We start from the raw sequence: 21,743 nt of genomic DNA, 5'->3' as shown, positions 1-21,743 counted from the left end.
TTATGCTGTCGTTTTATTTTTTGCTTTCGATATATGTATATATTTTGTTTACAATTATAAAAAATGTGCATTCGATTTTTTTTATTTTTGATCTCAACATCACTTTTTTCTTGTTTTTTGTTTGTTTGTTTACTATATATACATATATTAATGCGATACTTATGGCGCTAATTTGACCCCATATTAATACACGGATGTTTAAAGGTATATTCGTTCTTTTGGCAACTGTAATAAATTACGTTATGAATTTGTCCGTCTGAAATGTCATTATATATATATATATATATATATATATATATATATATATAATGTTCCTTCCCCGCTCATTTCAGATAACGTGCATAATGCATGGCGCCTGCTACCATAGTGAATAATACTCTTCAGAAGAATTTGAATAAGATGTGCACTTACGTGCATATTTAATTAGCCTACTGCAGGCTATATTGTACGTAATTAAATACACAAATCTGTAAAAAAATCACAGATAATGTGTTCTTAAGAACATAAAGTTTACAATTACATAATCAGATAGATACCAACTGTGCCAGTAATCCAATGTATAAGATCATAAGACAGTGTTCAGTCGAGAGGAGCCCATTCGCCCCATCGTGCTCGTTTGGTGTCCATTAATAACTCAGTGATCAAGGATCCTATCCAGTCTGTTTTTGAATGTTCCCAAATTGTCTCTTCAGCCACATCGCTGGGGAGTTTGTTCAGATTGTGACGCCTCTCTGTGTGAAGAAGCGTCTCCTGTTTTCTGTCTTGAATGCCTTGAAGCACAATTTCCATTTGTGTCCCCGTGTGCGTGTGTCCCTGCTGATCTGGAAAAGCTCCTCTGGTTTGATGTGGTCGATGCCTTTCATGATTTTGAAGACTTGGATCAAGTCCCCACGTAGTCTCCTCTGTTCCAGGGTGAAAAGGTTCAGTTCCTCAGTCTCTCAGTAGGACTTTCCCTTCAGACCTGGAATAAGTCTGGTTGCTCTCCTCTGAACTGCCTCTAGAGCAGCGATATCTTTCTTGAAGTGTGGAGCCCAGAACTGTCCACAGTATCCAGATGAGCTCTAACTAGTGCATTGTACAGTCTGAACATCACTGCCCTTGTTCTCAATTCTACACTTTTACAGCGCATAACATACATCTCTCCAGATGCACAGCTATAGACACCATGCTGAGGCAGACTGTAGCACTGTTCACACTCCCTTCTGTCGAGGACAGGCCCTACAGTGGACACACATCTGCTGTCGCTGTGTTGATCCCAGTAGCTGCTGCTCAGACTGGATCACAGGAAAAAACACAGAGACTAGGATTCACCCAAATATACTTTATTTTTTTGAAAGCCAAACAAATACATTTTTTCAAACATAAGATCCCCCCCATCAGAGTCCTGGTTCTATTTAAACAGCAAAACTAAAAAAGGGGTTGTGTTATTTTACACAGAATTGAGACAGATCAGTGATTTTCTCTGGTTAAACTGCTGAGAGACTCTGACCCTGAATTTAGAAACAATGCGATGTTTTTATCGATCAGACCAGCCTGCTGCTCGTGTTTCCTGGTCACTGGTCCCCAATCCTGGCCCCGGGGAGCCCCTGCCTGAGACCACCGACCCCGGTCACCACAGAATGACCAACCCCTCGGCTGTGATGACTGACATGTGGACAGACAGGCGGTTACTGTATTTATTAAGATGGAATGAAATAAAATGGTTTGAGGAGCTTAATTCTTAACAAGACGCTGAGATTAAAGATAATTATAAATCCCTACCCCCCTACCCCCCAGTATTAAAAACACACAAACAATAAAACATTAAAATAAAATTTAAACCTCCACCGCTCTTACAATAATGAAAGTAAATCTCAATCAATCAATCAATCAATCATCTGTATATATATATATATATATATTCAGAGGTGTCTGTGTCCGTGTGTGTCACTGTCCCACGGTGTCCCAGGCAGGACTGTGCTCGGCCTGAAGACACTGCCCAGTCTGACTGACTCACTCAGAGCGGAGAGCCTGTATGAGCCTGGCAGCCGCTCTTACCCAGGTTACTGGGACACAGTGGCCCTGTGCTCAGGACTGGGATGGGCGCTGCAGAGGGGCAGCCTTGTACTCAGCAGTCCTAGGGGGTCTGGACCCCGCTGCCTGGCCACGCCCTGAAGCCAGGGACAGGTTTGTCAATTTTGTGGCCCCAATCAAAGATCAGTTTAGGGGCCCCTCCACCTGTCATGCCAATCGTATTGTTACCACACAGCAGTGACCTCTCACCAGTCCCTGTCAGATGTTGCTCATTATGGGGTCAAGCTGAGCCAAAGCTCTATCTGTCCATGGAAGCGGCCATAATGGGGCTCAACAAGTCTCTGAATGTCCTTTTAACATTACGTTCTGCTCAATGGCAAACACTGGCAATTATTCTGCTCAACGCAGCCCTGCAGGGCTCACTGTCACAGCCTGTCATTCCTGACTGGCACTGTCTATGGTTTTGCCAGGTTTCAGCCTTTCGTCTAATTCACGCCAGCTCTGCATGTTGGCTCAGTGTGACCTGCCCTTTGCATGCCCTTTCAGGCAGCTCTGCAGAGCTCTCCGAGGAAACTAGCCACTGACGAGGCTTTTCACTTTCTTTGGGTAATTCTGTAAAACGAAGTGGGAGTTTGTCAAAGTTTTGAACTGGCCCCCTTTTCCATCAGCTGTGGATGCTGTGGGCTGTTGGGGTTCAGTGGGTTCAGTGGGCTGTGGACAGGGGGCTCTGTGCAACGGACACACAGGGAGCACAAGACAAAGCTAAATCAGCACTATATACACAGAGCAGAGAGAAACACAGAGACAGTGCAAAAATAAAATGAATAATCATCACCACAGACAGTGGAGCTGCTCTATAAACGGTGTCAGTCCAAGCTCAGACTTGGGGTTTGGGATAAAGGTTTAAAACGAGACTGCTGTTAATACACAAGGTTTGTGACATTTTAAAACATGTGTCCTTATTCAAATCTGAAGTGCGCGGATATTTCAGCCACTGTGTAAAAGCAGTGGGTGTGTGTGTATGTGTGTGAGAGAGAGAGAGTCAGTGTGTGTGTGGGAGTGAGTGAGTGTCCGTGGGAGTCACTGTGTGTGGGAGTGAGTGTCTGAGAGCAGCTCCAGTGTCTATGGTCTCTATTGGCTGTAATTATTGAGTGTGTGTGTGTGTATGAGATTGAGGTTTTGTGTCTGACAGGGAGAGTGTGAATAGTGTGTGTGTGTGTGTGTGTGTGTGTGTGTGTGTGTGTGTGTGTGTTATAGAATATGTGAGTGTGATTGTTGGTCTTATTGAAGCAGGATCAGCTGGTCTCTTTATCCTCTACTCTGATTAGATCACACTCTCCCTGAAAGACAAAAGACACTGAGGTCAGTAGAGAGTCAATACTGGACACCGAGACACAGAGACACTGGGGTCAGTACAGAGTCAACACTGGATACTGAGACAGGCCCATAAAACACAGCTCTGTAATAACTCTGTACACTCTGCAGACTGTGGGGGACAGAACAGGAGAGAGACACTCACCGCAGGAGCCTCAGGCTTTGGCAGCCCCGTTGTCTGAAGACCTGTCAGACCCGCTGTCACTGGCTGCAATAGAGACACACACAGTTACACACAGACATAACACACAGTGAATAATAAACAGAGCTGTTGGCGTGAGTGTGTTTAAGCCGATATGAGCGGGTGTGTAAAGTGCACTTACTCTGAGCAGGGTTGTACTTCGTAGCTGTAGGAAAGAAAACAGACACAGGGTTACTGTCAGAGACTGTGTGTGTGTGTGTGTGTGTGTCTCTCTCTCTCAAATTCAAATTCAAAAGGTGCTTTATTGGCATGACTGTGGTGAGGTTTGTCAAAGCAGTTTCCATATTGAGACACACTGAAATGTAAAATACTCTCGTGTGTGTGCTTCTCTCTCTCTCTCACTATATTCCTCACTTTGTCTCTCTGTGTCTCTCAGTGCCTGCTGGTTAGTGCCGAGTGTTGATAATCAAACGACAGTCACAGAGATAGACAACAGGGGGTCAATACTGCACTGAGTCTCTCTCAAATTCAAATTTGCTTTATTGACATGACATGGGATGTTTTGCCATGTCTCTCTCACCTGATCTCTTCTTCCAGATGACAACCCCGACAATGGCAGCGATCAGGACCAGGACTGCAGCTATGATCACACCGACGATCACCGCCAGGTTAGAGGGGGGCACTGTAACACACAGACAGATAGTCAGTACTGTGCTGTAAATCGCTCTCTCTCTTTCTTTCTCTCTCTCTCTCTGTCTCTATCTCTTTCTCACCCCATGTCTTGATGAAGATCTTCCCTCCCAGGCTGGTATGGTCCACATGGCAGGTGTAGCTCCCCTCAGGCGAGACCCTCACGCTCTTCCTGACCTGGAACGTCCCGTCCCCATTGGACAGCAGCTCCCCGCTCTCCACCCCCTCGTGCAGCTCCTGTCCGTCTCTCTTCCAGGACACCAATATGTCTTTGGGGAAGAAGCCCGTGGCCAGGCAGGACACAGGGGAACTGGGGTCCCTCTGGAACAGAGACACCTGGGGGGCGACTGGAGAGGGAAACAGCGCGTGTTTTAGACCCTGCACTGGACTGTGTAGTGACAGTGTGTGCCTGGGTCTCTATGGCAGAGTGAGGGGCGCCTGCTGTTTCAGTGTTGTAGTGAATGAGAGAACAGCGGCTCAGAGACTACAGGGCATCACAGCGGCTCACCGACCCCTGGCACAGCTGGCACAGCCGAATCTCCAGCTCTAACAAATTTGCTTTAAATTTCTAAGACAAACGGTGAAAGAAAAGTGGATACAAATTTAAAGTTATCTTTTATGAATTAAAAATTGCAATTCTCGAACCCGAGATTTCCCCCCTAAGTCAGTATCTCCTCACAGCAACATCATTTGAAAGTCCAAAGCTTCTAGTTTCCAGGTATATAAAAACGTATATAATAGTGCCAGAGATATATGTATTAATAACAGTCCATTGGCGGGCTGTGTTTAGGGCTGACGACACGTTTCTTACATCTATGTAACATGTGCCCAAATCCGCCCCGTCTGGTCCACTGCAGTCGGACCCTGCGCCGCAGCTGGACTGTGCGAGAGCCCACCTACCTTTCCTCTCCAGAGTCTGCCTGCCGTAGCCGACGTACTTCTTCAGCCACTCGATGCAGATGTTCTCCAGGTAGTTCTTACGACGCTGACCCCAGGTTCTGTCTGCGTCCCACTTGTTTTTCGTGATGAAGGCCCTCTGGTTGGCAGCGATCCAGGTCAGGGTGTCCTTGTCCAGGCTGACGTAGTCCTCCCCGTCGTACCCAAACTGCGTGAACCCTCGAGTCGTCCCGTCATCGTCCAGCTCACAGCCGTACATCCACTGCCAGGTGTGGACGCCTGCAGGACAGAGGAGACCCTGAAAACCACCGCTCGCCTGGGTGTCGCGTCGGCTCGGTGCAGCGGGATGCGTCTCTCGTCGGCGGGTTTTTGACGTTTAAAACGCTTACGAGTCGTGAGCTGTCCGTGTGCTCCGTGTTATTTAATCAGTTTGAATCTGTTAAAAGCGCCATATCTCATGTAAATAACTGGTTATTATACTGTGAGTCATACTATTAATATTATGTGCGTTATTATAATTGTATTGTTATTAATAGCAGTAATAATAACAATTACAGGCTAATAATAATAATACTGAACAGATAATAATCTGAACATGTAAATTCCCCGAGCAGCGACCATTTTCTTGGCAGATTCGCTGCTTGTGCGAGGCAGTAAAATACGGGCTTCCGACCAACAAGCATCTCGAACGATTTTTGTTTTTGACTTTTGCTCCCGCGCTCGCGACCGTCTCTGCGGGACGAGCGCTTACGTCACACTACGCTAACCGTCTCCCATAGGTGCTCAAAGCTGTCACTCAGCGTGCCGATGAGCCTGGTTACGTCATTTCCGCTTAAGCAGCGCCGAGCGACCTCCCCTTTAAGACACGCGTCCGTGTCACTCATACAGGGCGGGGCTGTAGCTCTCCAATGACACAGAGCTGTGTGTGTGTGAGTGTGTGTATCTGTGTGCATCTATGTGTGTGTGTGTGAGTGTATCTGTGTGTGTGTGTGTGTGTGTGTATCTGTGTGTGTGTGTGTGAGTGTGTGTGTGTGAGTGTGTGAGTGTCTGTGTATCTGTGTGTGTGTGTGTGAGTGTGTGTGTATCTGTGTGCATCTATGTGTGTGTGTGAGTGTGTGTGTATCTGTGTGCATCTATGTGTGTGTGTGTGAGTATCTGTGTGCATCTATGTGTGTGTGTGTGAGTGTGTGTGTATCTGTGTGTGCATCTGTGTGTGTGTGTGTGTGTGTGTGTATCTGTGTGTGCATCTGTGTGTGTGTGTGAGTGTGTGTGTATCTGTGTGTGTGTGTGTGTGTATCTGTGTGCATCTATGTGTGTGTGTGTGTGTGTGAGAGAGAGTGTGTGTGTATCTGGGCGGTGTGGTGGCTGGGATGAGTCACTGCATCAACACAGACAGGAGCTGCTGTAAAGAAGAGCCTGCGGGTCTGTAAGGCCTGAAGTGTGGAATTCTCTTTCCCTGTTTAGTATCCTTTTTACTTGTATATAGTTATTCCGGTTGTTGGTAGTCTAATATAAATGGCTATAATTTCTGTTCTGGAGGTCAGATTTGAGTTTTATTTTTTACACAAGTTCATAAGACTTTGAAGTTTCAATGTTCAGTGAAAAGCCTGCCTGGAGCAATAAAAAGGTGCTATACTGACCATAAATTATTTGTGTTCTTATAAGCATTTGTTTTTCTTCACTTTTTTGATTTCTGTATTAATGTTGGTGGGACAAACACAATTATTTGTTATTTTCTGAATCTCAATTTTGTGCTGAGTGTTTCCATATACGAAACTTGCCTCTAGCCCTTGTAGTTACAGAGTTACTTACAGAGTTATAAGTAAAAATATGCTGAATTCTGAATGTTTTGTCTATAGAGTTTCAAACTTGCATTAGCACACCAGTTCCTCTCCTATGCAATGGTGAATGAAAGCATTACTTAATAAATAGACAATGCAGTCAGGGTCTGTGAGCAGAGATGGACAGTACTGTGCTGGATTCTGGAAAGGCTTGACTACACTAGTACCTCAGGAGAAGCATGGAAGACTTAGTGGTATAACTTGGGTACAGGGATGAGCATGAGATAGGCTACTATATACAGTCACACACCTGCAACATGCAAGCATTAAATAACAATTAATGCAAATATCTGTCAAATACATTTCACACTCTAAAATGCATGCAATGTAGATAAGAATCCACATATCATATGTCATGAGAACAAAACAGAACATATTGCTAATCAAGCAACTCATGTTGCTAAGCAAAATTATTTTTGATTAGCATGAACTGCTATGCAAATTTGAGACAACAAAATGTATGCTGCAGAGAAGCATCCAAAGGAAATGGCTATCACACTGTGCTTATCAATTATTTCCCTACTTTGTAATTTGCCTGATGTTCACGTCGGTTCAGTGTACTGCGAATAGAGACACCGACATGATGGGTCCCAACGAGAATGTCCTTTCAAGTTGGGTCGGGTGGCGTCACGTCGGTCTGGTGTGCGGCGGCCTGTGTCACTCTGCCAGCTCTGGACAATCCAGCTCTCTATCTTTAACATCTTGTGATACGTGAGAACAGTACCAGTAAAAACCTCAAAACAACACACACTGTGCACCTCAGGGAAACCAGTCCAGTGTTAAAGGCAGGGCTGAACTGACTTCACTGAGGCATTTCAGAGAGACTGACTGAGCGACGGGACGTCTGAAACACAACAGTGGGAACTGGACATCTGCATGCAGAGGAACTCCATCTGCCATCATGTATAATAAAATGAAGCCAGTCAACGATTATGTGTGTGTGTGAGTGTCAGCAGGCTCCACTCTGCCCACAGCTCTGTACAGGGTGCCGGGGACAGCCCCACCGTCAGTATCTCTTTCACAGCACCAGCTGATCCATACATTGAACTTGTAATTGTATTATGTTTTGATCTGTAATTCTAGACTGTATTGCACTTTTATAATGCTCTTATGTCGCTCTGAATAAGGGTGTCTGCGAATAAATAATAATAATAATGATAATAATACTCCCCACACTGACACCACTGACCCTCCTCTCACAGCTGGGTCAGGTTGTTACTCAGTGCTGGAGGAGCAGGAAAATATCTGTCTTTGATTCTCCATTCAAAACACATTCAGCTACATTGAGATCATGTGCTCACTGTAACAGGGAATAAACGCTCTGTAAGGGTCATCAGTGGGAATAGAGCCCCCCCAGAGGGTGCTGTTAGGCCCGACTGTCCCGAGGAGACTGGATTGCAGCTGTATGTCTGCTACTGCTAGGGACAATTTTTTCTGTTCCCCTGTCTATCACTCTTTCTCCCACAGACTATTAAGTCTTGCTCCTGTCACAGCATCGATGGGCGCTATGCTCTTGCCCTACACCTGTCCTCTATAAGGAACGCCTGTGTCTTCACACTGAATGTGACCTGCTGTCCACTGAATACGCATAGCAGCTTCTTCTGAAGTCCCGTCACACTGCACATGAATCTGGAGACAAAGCCAGTAAACTGTGAGAGCTGTGAGAATAAAGCGTCACTGTACGTCTGACTGCTTGCAGCCTATTAAACAGGAAAATACATTTGGGCATTTTCTTCTATCATAGTCATCTTATTTGTATCATTTGTAGGCTACGTTAGGTTTGTCAAATTATTTAGTGTTCTTATGTAAGGACGGGACACTTTTTTTTGGGCTCCAAGTAAAAAAACTAAAACGAACAGAGAACTTAAAGGCACGGAGCATCGACAAACAAAACTGAAAGCACAGGTTTGTTACACATTTTTCTCTCCAAGTGACACATTCTTCTTTGAAATATTATTTTTAGGCCCACACGTGTGCAGAAGTGTGCAGTGCGCCTCATACACACCCACACCCACACCCACACCACCCACACTGTGGAGTGTGAGGGGCGCTGCTGGTCTGTGCAGCAGGGACGGGTGTGTGGTGTGTGGAGCACAACCCCACTGGTCACTGGGGAACTCCGATGCCCCCGTCTGAGCGCTGCAGCACCCCAGTCTAGCATGAACGAGCCATGTGACAGGCCTGTGAATGTCACCTGACCCCGGACACATCGAGGCTCCAGTTTGTCGTGGAAGCCTCAGCGTCCTGCACTGGTGTCTCTCATCGCCCGCGGATATTCGCTTCAAAGGTTGCATGTGGTCTAACAGTGCGCAACAGTGACGAGGCAGTTAAATAACAGTCACTGGAGTATCGTGCGTCTCTTCGGTTTCATGACGTTGCAAAATAAACCCGAAAACGAAATGCTTTGTGTTAACTGAGGAGTGGCCTAATCTCCCAGGAGGACAGTGCAGTTCAACTTCCTGTCCTCAACAGGAAGTCAGAGAGACAGACAGCTGTGGGGCTGATCGTGCTTCATTCTGAAAGTCTCGCAGCTCAGTGTCCTGATGAGTGACAGGGAACAAAGCACAGATCCACTGCAGCAGCGCATCACTGTCCCTCAGGGAGCAGCACTACACAGAGAGTAGCAGAGGCAGGGAACAACGTCAAGCGCATTAAACAGAGCACGGCGCAGGCACTCGAGAGAAGTAACCAGTAAAGCAGTAAACTGGTCATACATCCCCTTATCCCTGACTAACACTAGTCCAGTGTAAGAATGAGACCAATAAATCAGTGTATGTGTGTGTGTATATATAAATATACACAGGTAATGTGTGTGTGTGTGTGTGTGTGTAATATATATATATATATATATATACACACACACACACACACCATATACATACACTTTGTTTATTGATAACATTCTTACAAACCTTTGCCGTGTAAATGTGTGGAGCTGGACTGGTGGGATGTGGCACCAGGCACACGCAGACACACACACACTGACACACACACACACATACACACTGACACACAAACACACGTCACAGAGATCTATACTTCCACAACAGGGATGTATTTATTCAGTATTTGATCAGGACATTTGACTGATATTACATGTTCAACGCATATAGCTGAATGGTAAACTATGGCGTAGTTAATTGAGCACTAAAATCACGTCAGCAGCTGAAACAGCAGGCCAGCTGCTCATGTTGTCGGAGGTAAAGGCTTGTGATCCAACACTGTGAGCTCCAGGCACGCCGTCCTGCGGGCTTCATCCAGGTGTGCTTATATCACACCTTATTAACGCTCACATGCATCGATCGCTTCTATCTCCTCTGAAAGTAATCTGAAGCTTAAAGACAGCAGCCGTGTCGGGTTCAATGTGATTCCCACGGCGCAGTGATCGGCGCACCGTGCGTGCTCAACCTGCTGGGACTACTTCCTGTGCGCAGCGGCGCAGGGATACCCGCACGCAACAGCAGTGTCAGGACAGCGCTCAACCGAGCCGCCGTCACGCTTCTGCTGCGGCCTGTGATTGGCTGGCTGGGTCTGGTCACGTAGCGAGGGCGGGCGCGGATTGGTGCACTGCGGCGGGGGGTGGGGCTTTGAGCGCCCTGAGGCGGCGGACCTGAGTGGAAACCTGCTCCGGTTAAAGCGCACCGTTTCAACGACACTTCTGAGGAGTGAATACAGCCGACCGCACGGTTCAGTCGGAGCTCTCGTTTAAGAGAGAAAACCACTTTACCAGCTACACTCTTTGTTTTCCCTGTAACTCATTACTTAGCCTACACGTGTATATACACGCATAACGATGCGAGCCAGCGAGGCGTATCCCTACTTTCACACAATAGACACAGTGGGGCCGGGTTTACTCAAACACTGAGGCCGGGTCAAGAAGCCCAGGGCAGCTCAAAACGGACTCCGCGCACCGGCGAGTGAAGGCGGCCCTGGCCCGGCCGCAGTCCGTGTGAACGGGTCTGTGTGGAGGGAGAAAGCCAGCCGAGAGCACCAGGCCGCACATGGCCTCTGGTCAGTGTCCACATGCTTGCAGTGCGGATCGGTGGCTGAGAGCCCAGCTCCCCTCTGGACTCAAAACATCAGTCCTTGCAACAGAAACCACCAGCACCTACCGACGCCATCGCACCGCCGTCTCTGGAGACGACCGACACAATCCGGACCCTGAGCCGCAGTCAGTGCAGTAACAAGGTCTGGTCTGCTGCTTTCCCATGACTGCTCAGGCCGCCCCCATCAGAAATGTCTGATCGCAGTTCGCACTTGGACTCCGGTGCGCATTTCTCCCGCCATTCAGCGCCTTTAAGCGTCGAAGTGCATTTCCCGCCATTGAAACAACGGCCCCAGCAGTGCTGCAGTTACCAATCATCCGAGGAAGAAAATAAAACAACCGTCACCCCCTTATTGCGTGAGATATAATGATGCTGCGGGAGGGGCCAATACGTGCGTCCTGTATAGAGTAAGGCTGGGGCTTTATCTGCACACATCATAATGAAGGAAGGAATAAAGCTGAAGAATCCCGCCCCGGCGGGATTCTTCAGCTTTATTCCTTCCTTCATTATGATGCTCCATTATTCCTTCATTTTGATCCTCCTCTCCGGCATCTGGAAAGCTCCGTTTTGAGTGATCCCTCGCCTGTCCAATTAAAGGCTTGGCCTCTGCACTTTCCAGCCAATCAGAGAGCCGCGTTTTGGAAAAGAAGGGCGGGAGATTCAAAATGGCCGCCCGTGTGAGCGGCGTGGGAAGTGATCGGCGCCCCACACACACACACGTGTAGTTTCTTTATTCCCTAACAGGAGAAAACGTGTGCTGTGCTGGGGGACGTAATAATGACTTCCTCTGACACGAAACCGTCAGCTGCGGGTTTTAGCGCGTTTACTGTGTTTTTGATTCGTCCATTACCGTCCCGTCCCAAAACAAATCCATATGGTGCATTTCAGGGCACAGGGACTGATCTCCCAATATGTGCCCCTGATCGCTGAGATACCAGGATGTGCCAAAATACAGATATTCTGCATGAAACTGTACGAGCCTTCAAATAACTGCGAGTTTAATCACTGCTTTCATCCTCATATCCCTTAAATGACCCGGAAACAAGACTCCCCCCTGTACTGCTTTATACGTCACTTTAAACTGTACATGATGTGGGCGGTTGGAAACCCAGGCTGTTTCACTGGTTAAGTGTGCTGGTTTAAAATCACAGATCAGATACCGACTGGCTGGGAGGGAAAGTGCAGCCATCAGTGTTAAGCAGTTTTAAATCACAATCATCTCGTCCTGACGTTACTGTCCACAGCCGGTACCTTAACTCCCCTCCCCAGAGCTCGTTATTTATTTCCCCAGTCCTGCCATACAGATGTGTCAGTGTTGCTGTATAGGTACATTACAATGTTCAACATGTGGTATCAGAAGTAATTTGGTAAATGCATATTTATTTATTTTTTTAAGAAAAGCTTACTGAGCAGTGAATGTTTTATCCGTCTGTACAGGGACCTGATGAAGGAGTCATTGGTGATACATTCAACATCTGAACAAACTTTATTGTTCCTTTCTGTGTCATAAGTAAGTGCTGTAATAAACAGACAGAACTGTGAAACAGCATGTAAGTGTTGCGTGTGTTTGTCTTGGAGGGGCATCTCGCCTGTCCTGTGGATTTGGAGAGGGAGGGATGCTGGCTAACTCATCATCCCCGAGTTTGTGCCACTGCTGTCCAGTCAGGTCATCACCACGTGTATAAATCCCGACCCCAGCATTGCCAAATATAAAAGCTGAACAGAGCGGTTGTCTAGTTTACGCAGGACAGGCACACACTTGATACACAGGAGTACAGAGGCGAGTTGTGTTGGGGGGGGTAAGGTCCTCTTGCAGCTCAGCCATCCAGGTCAGCATTTGCACAGAGAAGCCCTACAAACGTAGGACAGTATCCGCCCACCACACTGGTCTGACTGAGATCGTTACAAACTACAGCGAGATTTCAGGACACAGATTAAACACAGAGAAGTCGAGGCTTGGTCATCAGAGGAGCGATTTAAAACAACTTCCTCTGGGGTGGAAAGTGACTAAGATTAAGTATTTGTGCAAAATCATACTGAAACAGTGAGATACTATATAAATGTACTTATGAAACTCTAGAAACAGTTGAGACCAGGTGTAAACGGGGAGTGGACTCTCTCGCTCTTGGGAAGGATGGAGGCGATACGGTTCTTGTTTCAGACCCGTCTCTACTGGGCCAGACAAGTGAAGACATGTTTTGTTTTGGAAACCTTTTTGTGTGTGTTTTATTATTTCAGTAATAAATAATACATATTTGTTAACATTTTTATTTATTTACCTTTTTTTTTGGAACATCTGAATGTTACCACAATGATTTGTTTTATATTTGATCTGTTTTCTAGCAGAGAAAAGTGATGCATGTGTGTGTGCCTTCAAAAACTAATTAAGTAGTATATACAAATAAAAATAAACAGGATCATCGCCCCCTGGCTGAAGGCGGCACTCCTGCAGCAGCAGCCCTGGGTGAGATGTGCAGTATCTGTCTCTCCACAGCGCTGTGGGGGTGAGCAGCCCTGAGGAAGGAGGCTGTCTGTGGACCGCAGCCCAGTGACAGAGGGAGTCCTCTGCTGTAACTGACTGCTGGTACACATCTCCATCACCTGTCTGCTACCCTGTCACTGAGCTTGTGTGTTAAAGACTCATGCAGTGTGAGGGTCTGGTAACAGAAAGCCACACGACTCACTGTACAGTCACACACCCACAGTGGCCTCCAGAGAGTGTCTGCAGGCTGCCCCACAGCAGCTCCCACTCAGAGCGGGGGGACTGGCGGGGTCCTGGACATCCAACACTGAATGATCACTCTCACTTAATAGCCTATGTGTGTGCAGTCTGTGTTACATGCTGATACACAGGTTGTGTGTGTGTGCTTGTCTGTACTCACCCCCGGACTGGTTGAAGCGCTCTTTTAGGATTCCAATACTGGCTTTGAAGGTCTGCTGATTACCAATCTGTTTCTGGCTCTCTATGTCCCAGTAGTCCTTCCCCTCATTCTTCTCTATCCAGCTGGTCTTGGGGACCATCCTCTGTGTGTTGCTGTCATAGTAGACAAACTGCTCCCCGTCCACCTGCCCCACGATGGAGAACTCTGGGAAATCAACCCCCTGAGTGACCGCAGTGGAGAAGTAGCGCAGGGTGTGGGTGACTGTGGACAGAGAAGATCACACATTATCACTCTGCAGACCATACAGCCCTGTCTTTCTCTTTCTCCTTTAAAGTTCTCGTTTCACAAACTCTCCCCCTTTTTAATACAGCAAACCGGCATTCTCTTTAAACCTCTGATTTAAATCACTTTAATCTGAATCAAACTGGGAGATTCGTCTCCTCCTCACACTCCAGGTCTGCAGAGGATAATAATGAGCTACACATGCCAACCAGCACGCCACACACGTATATATTTACTATTAGTTCAATATTACCTGAGCTTTTGAAATGGTTGAGATTCCTGGGTTTCTCTTTTTCGTTCTTATATAAGAATTAATTAGGACAAGATTTTTCATTTTCCAACCAGGCCCATTCATTGTATTAATTACCATCATGCAACCCTGCGTTAAAAAGGTTAAATCATTTCTAAAGCCTGTCCCATCCTGTGACAGCTACTAAGATAAATCTCTGTGGTTTTTGTGATGATTCATTAGAGAGTAGTTGCAAAGGGACAGAGATCGAGTGTGCTGTGGGTCCCTCACTCACCCTTCATCTCCGGGGCAGGCGCCGCTCTCTTGCGCCGGCTCACGTACTTCTCCAGCCACTCGGGGCACTTCTGCTCCAGGTAGGCCTGTGCTTTGCGAGTGAACTCTGAGTCTGGTTCCAGCTGCAGCTCTTTGACGGCCCTGTGGTTGACAGTGGTCCAGGTCCAGGTGCTGGTGTCCAGGGTGAGGTAGTCCTGCCCGTCACAGCCCAGCTTCCAGAACAGCCGAGTGGAGCCGTCTGGGTCTCGCTCACAGCCGTAGTCCTGCTGCAGAGTGTGGACGCCTGCAATGAGAGGAGAGGAGTGGTCACACTGACTTGCATTACTAACTCATTCACATGATTAACTCACACCCCCCAATGTTGAGGAAATGTAACACTGTCCCCCATCAATGGTTGCCCGGCTGCATGGGCGCAGTGGACATGCCCGTGGTTATGGGTCTGTCAGGTGGATGTAAACGGCACTTGCGCTGCTCTTACCCTTCAGCTGCTCTTTCACAGTCTGCAGCACAGAAGACGCTTTCTTTGTGTTCGCCTTCCAGTCCTCTGGCCCGTCCTTCACCCAGTCCTGCTTAGGGACGGTCTCCCCGGTTCTGCTGTCATAATAACTGAGCTCCTCCTGGTCCAGCATCTCTAGAACCATGTTGGGAATCTCGGGCATCCCTGAGGTCCCAGTGCTGACATAGTGCAGGGAGTGGCTCTCTGCAACACACAGACACGGGTCAGGACTTCACTGCACAGCCAGTATACAGCACACAGTACACAACACACAGTACACATCACATCACACTGCACACAGTATACAACACACTGCACACAACAGGTTCTGACTCTGAGAGGGAACAGCACTCAGCACTGCAGGAATGAAATGCTCGAATTACAAACCATTATTGAGGTTATACTGAATTGCTCAATTTCTCAAGTCTTGTCTGTACTCTTGTTCAATTCATGAATGAGACCTGTCTCAGCTGTAGAGTATCAGCCTTTGTAAGATCAATCACCTCGTCTTGTCTTAATAGTGACTTGGGGGCCACTGTCCAGACTTCAGACCCAGTGTCACAGCACCTGTATCAGGTCAGACCCAGTCCTTCCAGGCCAGTCTGGACACAACACACAACTGCAGACAAACACAGCGCACAAACTGAGCTCTTGGCTGTGGTGTGGCTGTCGGCCAATAGCAGCGCAGCGTCAGCAGGCTCCGGGCAGAGCAGAGCGGAGCAGGTTCGGGTGACACTGCAGCAGACCGACTGTCTGTCTGTCCGAATGCAGAGATGAAATACTGTTGTTTCCATGAGCCATAAAAACATTCAGTGCAGCAGCTTTTGAAGAAATCCTCTGTGTAAATAGCCTGACAAGTCACAAACCACACGTCCAAACACACAGACGCATCTTATCTGCACAGAGATGCCCTGTATCAGTCAGACGGGCTCTTCCTGCTCTCTCTGTCCGTGTTGCGTCTCTGCTATCTCTGTCCGTGTTGCGTCTCTGCTCTCGCTGTCCGTGTTGCGTCTCTGCTCTCGCTGTCCGTGTTGCGTCCCTGCTCCTCTGCTGTCCCTGTCTGCCTTGGACTCGTCGTGCTGCTGTGCTTTACCTTCCCTTCACTCCAGTGCTGCAGTCTGTGCCGCTACACAAGCACTGGAGTTGTACTAAACAATGTTGTGAACACAGAACAGTATTTATTGTTCTTAGTTCTACGTTGTCATGTTGTTAGTAAGCTTTTGCCACACAATATATAAAGCCTCAGAGGGAGTTAAGGAAATAAGCTCAGACATATATTTAGGGAAATGGGCACAGCCTCGTTTAAAGTCTTCAATAAAGGTCTGGGCTATCCATGCCACACTGAACACTGAGCACAGCGCACTGAGGCACGGACTACAACACGACAAACTGAATACCAGGAAATACAGCAGAGTTTCTGTACTTCAGTCTGGGGTGCGTTTTCACGGTATGACCAGGTCATCAGGTTGTGTGGCTGTGTGTTTTGCGGTGTGGTCACTGGACCCAGCGCTCACAGATCATCTGAACCAGTGAACCCAGTATGAGACTCTGCCTCTCGTTACGCAACCAGAACTGAGAGCTGTGTGGGTCTTGACACACTGCAGCAAAGTTAAATCAACTAAATAAATGGAAAAGAAACAGGACACATTACACTGTGTGTATATCTGTATCTACAGCGCAATTCGAGGTCTGCAGATCCGCAACTGATTGATTACTCAAAACAAGTTTGACATGAATACCTCAAAATGCATTTTAATTACTTGAAACAAACTACCTTCAGTGTCACTGTAATGCTGTCTAACACGTTTGCCTGTATTCTGCATGATTTAATTATACGGCGTCTGACATGCCCCTATGTGTGACAGTGTTCAGGATCAGGTAGGTCTATATACATCACTAACATGTCGCTTCATCAATAACAATCAGAACTGCTGTAACTACATTAGTTACGGTCACATTTGGCTGAACCTGGTTGCTGTGCTAGAGACGGGTCAGACTCCGCGGCTCCCTGGCGCCATCTGGCGGACACTCGTGGAAACCGCACCAACAAAGCCACGCACTTTCCCACGGTGGGTATGATTAACACACCACTCTCGGTGTCTCTGCACACGGGTGTGATCCTGCCTGGACCAACACACGCGTGTACATGTAACTGAGCTTTCTACATGAAAACACTGCAGTACATACAGAAACAAACACAAACCCCGGTATGGGGAACTGACACTTCATGGTTTATAAAACATATAGCTCTAAATTGTAATACTGATCAACTTTGCTTGTCTGTATGGACTGGAGTGAGAAAATAAAGAGAATGGTTACAGTTCAGGCCAATGCCGGTTCAGTGTGATTCTCATTATTAACAGAAGCAATACTAGATGAGGTTCACTAACACTTTCATATTCCGCAATAAAGGGGAATCCCTCTGACTGCAGCGCCTGCAACTGTTAAGGTTCATGTTGTTTGGCAGCTTAATTAAAGGTTGAGGTATTAATAATATACATAAAACATACATAAGATGATGCACTACATTTAGACTACATCGCCGCAGATCCGGAGTGACTCCGGGGCCCAGACAGTGTAGACGCGGACCCGCACGGCAGTGCGCTGTTCTGCGGGTTTAATGTGCGCAATAAGTAGCGCCTGATCTCACTGCTGCGTTTCCGTCTACAGACCCAGAGATCAAGACTGTCCTGCACAACACCGAGACACTGGGATCTATTTTAACACGCTTTAAATAAAGATGAAGTTATTTTAATACAATAACCGCCTTTACAAAACAATACAGTCAGGCTTGATTTCTGTAAGCTCTTCGGTTTTCAAATAACCGCGTAACCGTATAAACCCCGAAGCAGCAGCAGGCTGTGGTTCACCCGTGCGGAGTTCACCGACAATCCGCCCTTTCCGGTAAAAACACCGGGGCTGGACACTGACACTGAGCGCCTCCAGCACCGGGGCTGAGCGCTGATAACACCGACACTGAGCGCTTATAGCACCGACACTGAGCGCCTCCAGCACCGGGGCTGAGCGCTGATAACACCGACTCTGAGCGCTTCTGGCGCCGGGGCTGAGCGCTTATAGCGCCGGGGCTGAGCGCCGATAACACCGACTCTGAGCGCTTCTGGCGCCGGGGCTGAGCTGCGTCACTGCCGCACACAACTCGCACACAGCCGCTGCTGGCCGTGTTCACAGCCACACACACCTGGGTCAGAACAGGGTCCCACATCAACTACCAATCAACTGACCAAAATACACACACAACTATCAGACAAAACACTCACAAACTACACACACAAATAACTTTACAAAATAACTATTATACCCCCGTCTGCTGTTCAGCTCTACAGTTCTCTACACTGAGGGACACACACTGTATCATATACAATCCTGCTTAACACACAATAAACATGACATATTATAATGTAATCAGTAAGGCTGTGTTGTGCAGTTGGGGCTGAGAGACTCCTCTCCTCCGGGACCAGCAGCACCGATCTGTCACAGTGAGACCCACGACCCCCGACACACAGACACACAGACTCACACACACACACACACACACATACATACATACACACACACACACACACACACACACACACACACACACACACACACACACAGACACACACACACACTGAACACTCAGTACACAACAATAACCATTAGATAATTATCACCGTGAGAACTCGCAATATGAACCCCTCGGTCTCTGTATCGACACCCCGGTATTCAGTCTCACTCACCGGCAGTCGCCGCCTGGATGGCGCACAGGGCCAGGATCACCAGTCGCATCATCGCTGTTTGTGTGTAGACTTGTTCAGTCTGTGGACAATGTCTGAGATTCACTAAAGTCCTGCTCTCTCTTCTCCAGCCTGCGCTGTCTGAGCTCCGGGGCGGCCGCGCTGGGGGGTCATCACGGAGCGCATTAACGCGATTGGCCGAGGAGGCGCCGGCAGCCAATCAGAGCCGCAGCATCAGCCGCATCCATGCAGAAGCGAGCGGAGCAGGTTAGAGAGCGAAACCGAAACAGTGCGCCCCCCCCCGGCCGGGCATACACGAGTTTCCCTCTGTACAGCCGGGTCTCAGCCCTGGTCCTGAGAGACACAGTAGAGCACCAGGGCTGGGGGTCAGTGGGCTGGGGGCTTAACCTGGCCATTGGGTTGACAGATACAGGGAGAGGCAGACACACAGAGAGAAACACACAGAGAGACACACAGTGAGTCAGAAACACAGAGAGACAGACAGGCAGCGTCCCCCTGCTGTCCCTGGACGCTCTTTCACTTCACAGCGTCAGTGAGAGCTGCAGAGAGGGCCAGTCAGCAGGACACTCTGGGCTCGGCTCACACTGCCTGCCTGTCCACTGAGGGCTGAGCGGCCCAGGGTCTCTGTGTGCGTTTGACACAGCCGGGGGGCTGCGGGGGTCTCTGCACACGGCCAGCACAGCCCAGTGTCTCAGCACTGAGAGGAACCCTGCGCTGCTGCAGCCAGCCGTACACAACACAACACACCACTGCTCTTCAGTGTCTATGTAGTGTGTGTGTAGTGTGTGAGTTGTGCAGTGTGTGAGTAGTGTGTGAGTTGTGCAGTGTATGTAGTGGGTGAGTTGTGTTGTGTATGAGTTAGCCCCCAGCTCCCTGCCCACACTCACTAGAGCTGCACAAACAGGGACTTGGCCATTAACCTTCTGTCAGTGGGGCTCATAGTGAGAGGCTTCAACACAAACAGAGAGACACAGTGATGGGAGACACACAGGCTGGACACAGGCAGCTGAGGGCCCCCACAGTCTCCAGGGACACTGAGGGACACTGAGGGCCCTCCACAGCTCTCTGAGGGATCTATCTCTCTCTCACACACACACACACTCACACACTTTCTCAGTCGGTGGTGTAGATACACACACACGGACATGCACTCGCACAAAGCAAAACCGAAATCTCCTCTGCTCTGTGAGTCACGAACAAACAACGCAATAAAGTCACGACAGAAATGCAATCAAACAACAACAGCAGGGCAGGAAAGTACCGGGCAGAGAGAGAGGGGGAGAGGGAGGGAGAGGGGCGGAGGAGGAGGGAGAGGGAGGAGACGGACAGAAGCACCGAGCCAGGACTCTACTGTAACTCCCTCTCTTTCTCTCCCTCTCTCTCGTGCTTTCACTCTCTCTCTCTCTCTCTCTCTCTCTCTCTCTCTCTCTCTCTCTCTCTCTCTCAGACCTCAGCTGACTGCGCCACCATGTTGTGTCGGCAGGGAGGACCGGCTGCTCTAAGATGGTGGACAGACGTGCAGACAGACTAACAGACAGATAAGTGGACACACAAGTCTATGAGGCAGACAGACAGATTGTGAGACTGAGACAGACAGACAGGCAAACACACACACAAACTGACAGAGAGACGGACTGAGAGAGACAGACAGACTGAGAGAGACCAACAGGCTTAGAAAAAGAGAGACAGACAGACAGAGAGACAGACAGACACACAGACGTCCCCCTTGACGGGTCTAAACTGAACAAATAAGCCACAGGAAGCTGTCAGGAGCTGCTGATGTCAGGAGGAAACTCTGCCCGTCTGACCACAGCCTGACGGCATCAGCGCTGACCACTGTTTATTTGCTGGAGTATTTTACATTTTCAAAAATAAAAACTTTCAACATTTGAATTCTTATGAAACCAACTCTAAAATCACTTAAATCTTAACGTGATTAAAGTAAACCAAAATACATGAACTCAAAATATGCATGTGCAATAAATCATCCAAATCAAACTGTGTTTTAAGGGCAAACTGTCAAACCAACAAAACAGTCAAATGCATTAAAGTAAACGGGAAATGCATCAGATAAATCAATAAAATAACAAAAACATCAAAGAAACAAAAACAAAACAACCAAACAAAGCAAGTAGATTTAAAATCAACACATTTCATTAAAAACAATTAAAAATCATTTTTAAAAGACAATCGTTAATCAATAAAAGGTTAAAAGATCTCAGACTCGGGCTCCAGCAGGGGGAGATGGCCGTCCCCGGAGGTGGGGTCCCATCACGGGATCCTAAGCTCCCCCAGATCTTGAAGGTGCCAGTTCTTGAAGGCTTCCTCCTTGCCCCTCTGATGGACCTCCAGATTGACGTAGTCCCTGACTAGGACCAAGCTCCTGCTTGTTGAACAGACAGATGTTCCGTCCCTCCCCAGGGCCTGTTTCACTGCGCAGACGACACGCCACCAGCACCTCAACAATGAAGATGTTATTCCCTTAGCTGGACCGTAGAGGATCTGCTGGGCGGACGCCCGCACAGGAACGGCAAACCTGTGGAGGAACGGAGAAAACAGGAGCCAGAGCTTGCGAGCGGAGGGGCAATCCCTAAAGAGCCTCTGTCTCCCTTCCCAGGCAGCCCTTGTAGGTGCAGGTGTCAAACAGGGCCCTTCTGTGCATGAACACTCGGGTGGGGAGACACCAACTCCAGGAGACATCTTTCTGTGTGTTTGTGAGGCAAACGGTCATAGCGTTAGCCCAGATAAACCGCCAGGTTTCGGGAGGGAAATCTTCTATTCAGCTTTGTGGAGGCCTAC

At 48.1% G+C, this 21,743-nt stretch overlaps 1 protein-coding gene across 1 annotated transcript; it reads right to left on the bottom strand.

The window, feature by feature from the left end:
• Nucleotides 1-1,306: 1,306 nt before the first annotated feature.
• LOC136771376 (class I histocompatibility antigen, F10 alpha chain) lies at nt 1,307-19,086 on the bottom strand. Its single transcript, XM_066723652.1, has 10 exons — nt 18,927-19,086; nt 15,169-15,390; nt 14,692-14,973; nt 13,886-14,146; nt 5,120-5,395; nt 4,303-4,566; nt 4,110-4,211; nt 3,711-3,734; nt 3,533-3,595; nt 1,307-3,353 (listed from the first exon to the last, which is right to left on the bottom strand). The coding sequence occupies exons 1-9, from the start codon at nt 18,976-18,978 to the stop codon at nt 3,543-3,545; spliced, it is 1,536 nt and encodes a 511-aa protein (XP_066579749.1). The 5' UTR covers nt 18,979-19,086; the 3' UTR covers nt 1,307-3,353; nt 3,533-3,542.
• Between the last annotated feature and the right edge of the window lie 2,657 nt (nt 19,087-21,743).

The sequence above is a fragment of the Amia ocellicauda genome, chromosome 15 (genome assembly GCF_036373705.1).
Source record: "Amia ocellicauda isolate fAmiCal2 chromosome 15, fAmiCal2.hap1, whole genome shotgun sequence".
In the NCBI taxonomy this organism is placed as follows: Eukaryota; Metazoa; Chordata; class Actinopteri; order Amiiformes; family Amiidae; genus Amia; species Amia ocellicauda.
Note: the sequence above shows the minus strand (reverse complement) of the source record. Positions and strands in the feature narration are given on the sequence as shown.

Excerpts from the sequence above, each read along its gene's own strand:
- LOC136771376 (XM_066723652.1), bottom strand. The coding sequence starts at position 18,978 with ATGATGCGACTGGTGATCCTGGCCCTGTGCGCCATCCAGGCGGCGACT. Across the intron at positions 15,391-18,926 it reads CATCCAGGCGGCGACTGCCG|AGAGCCACTCCCTGCACTAT; the intron begins GTGAGTGAGACT and ends TGTGTGTTGCAG. Across the intron at positions 3,735-4,109 it reads CATCTGGAAGAAGAGATCAG|CTACGAAGTACAACCCTGCT; the intron begins GTGAGAGAGACA and ends TCTTTCCTACAG.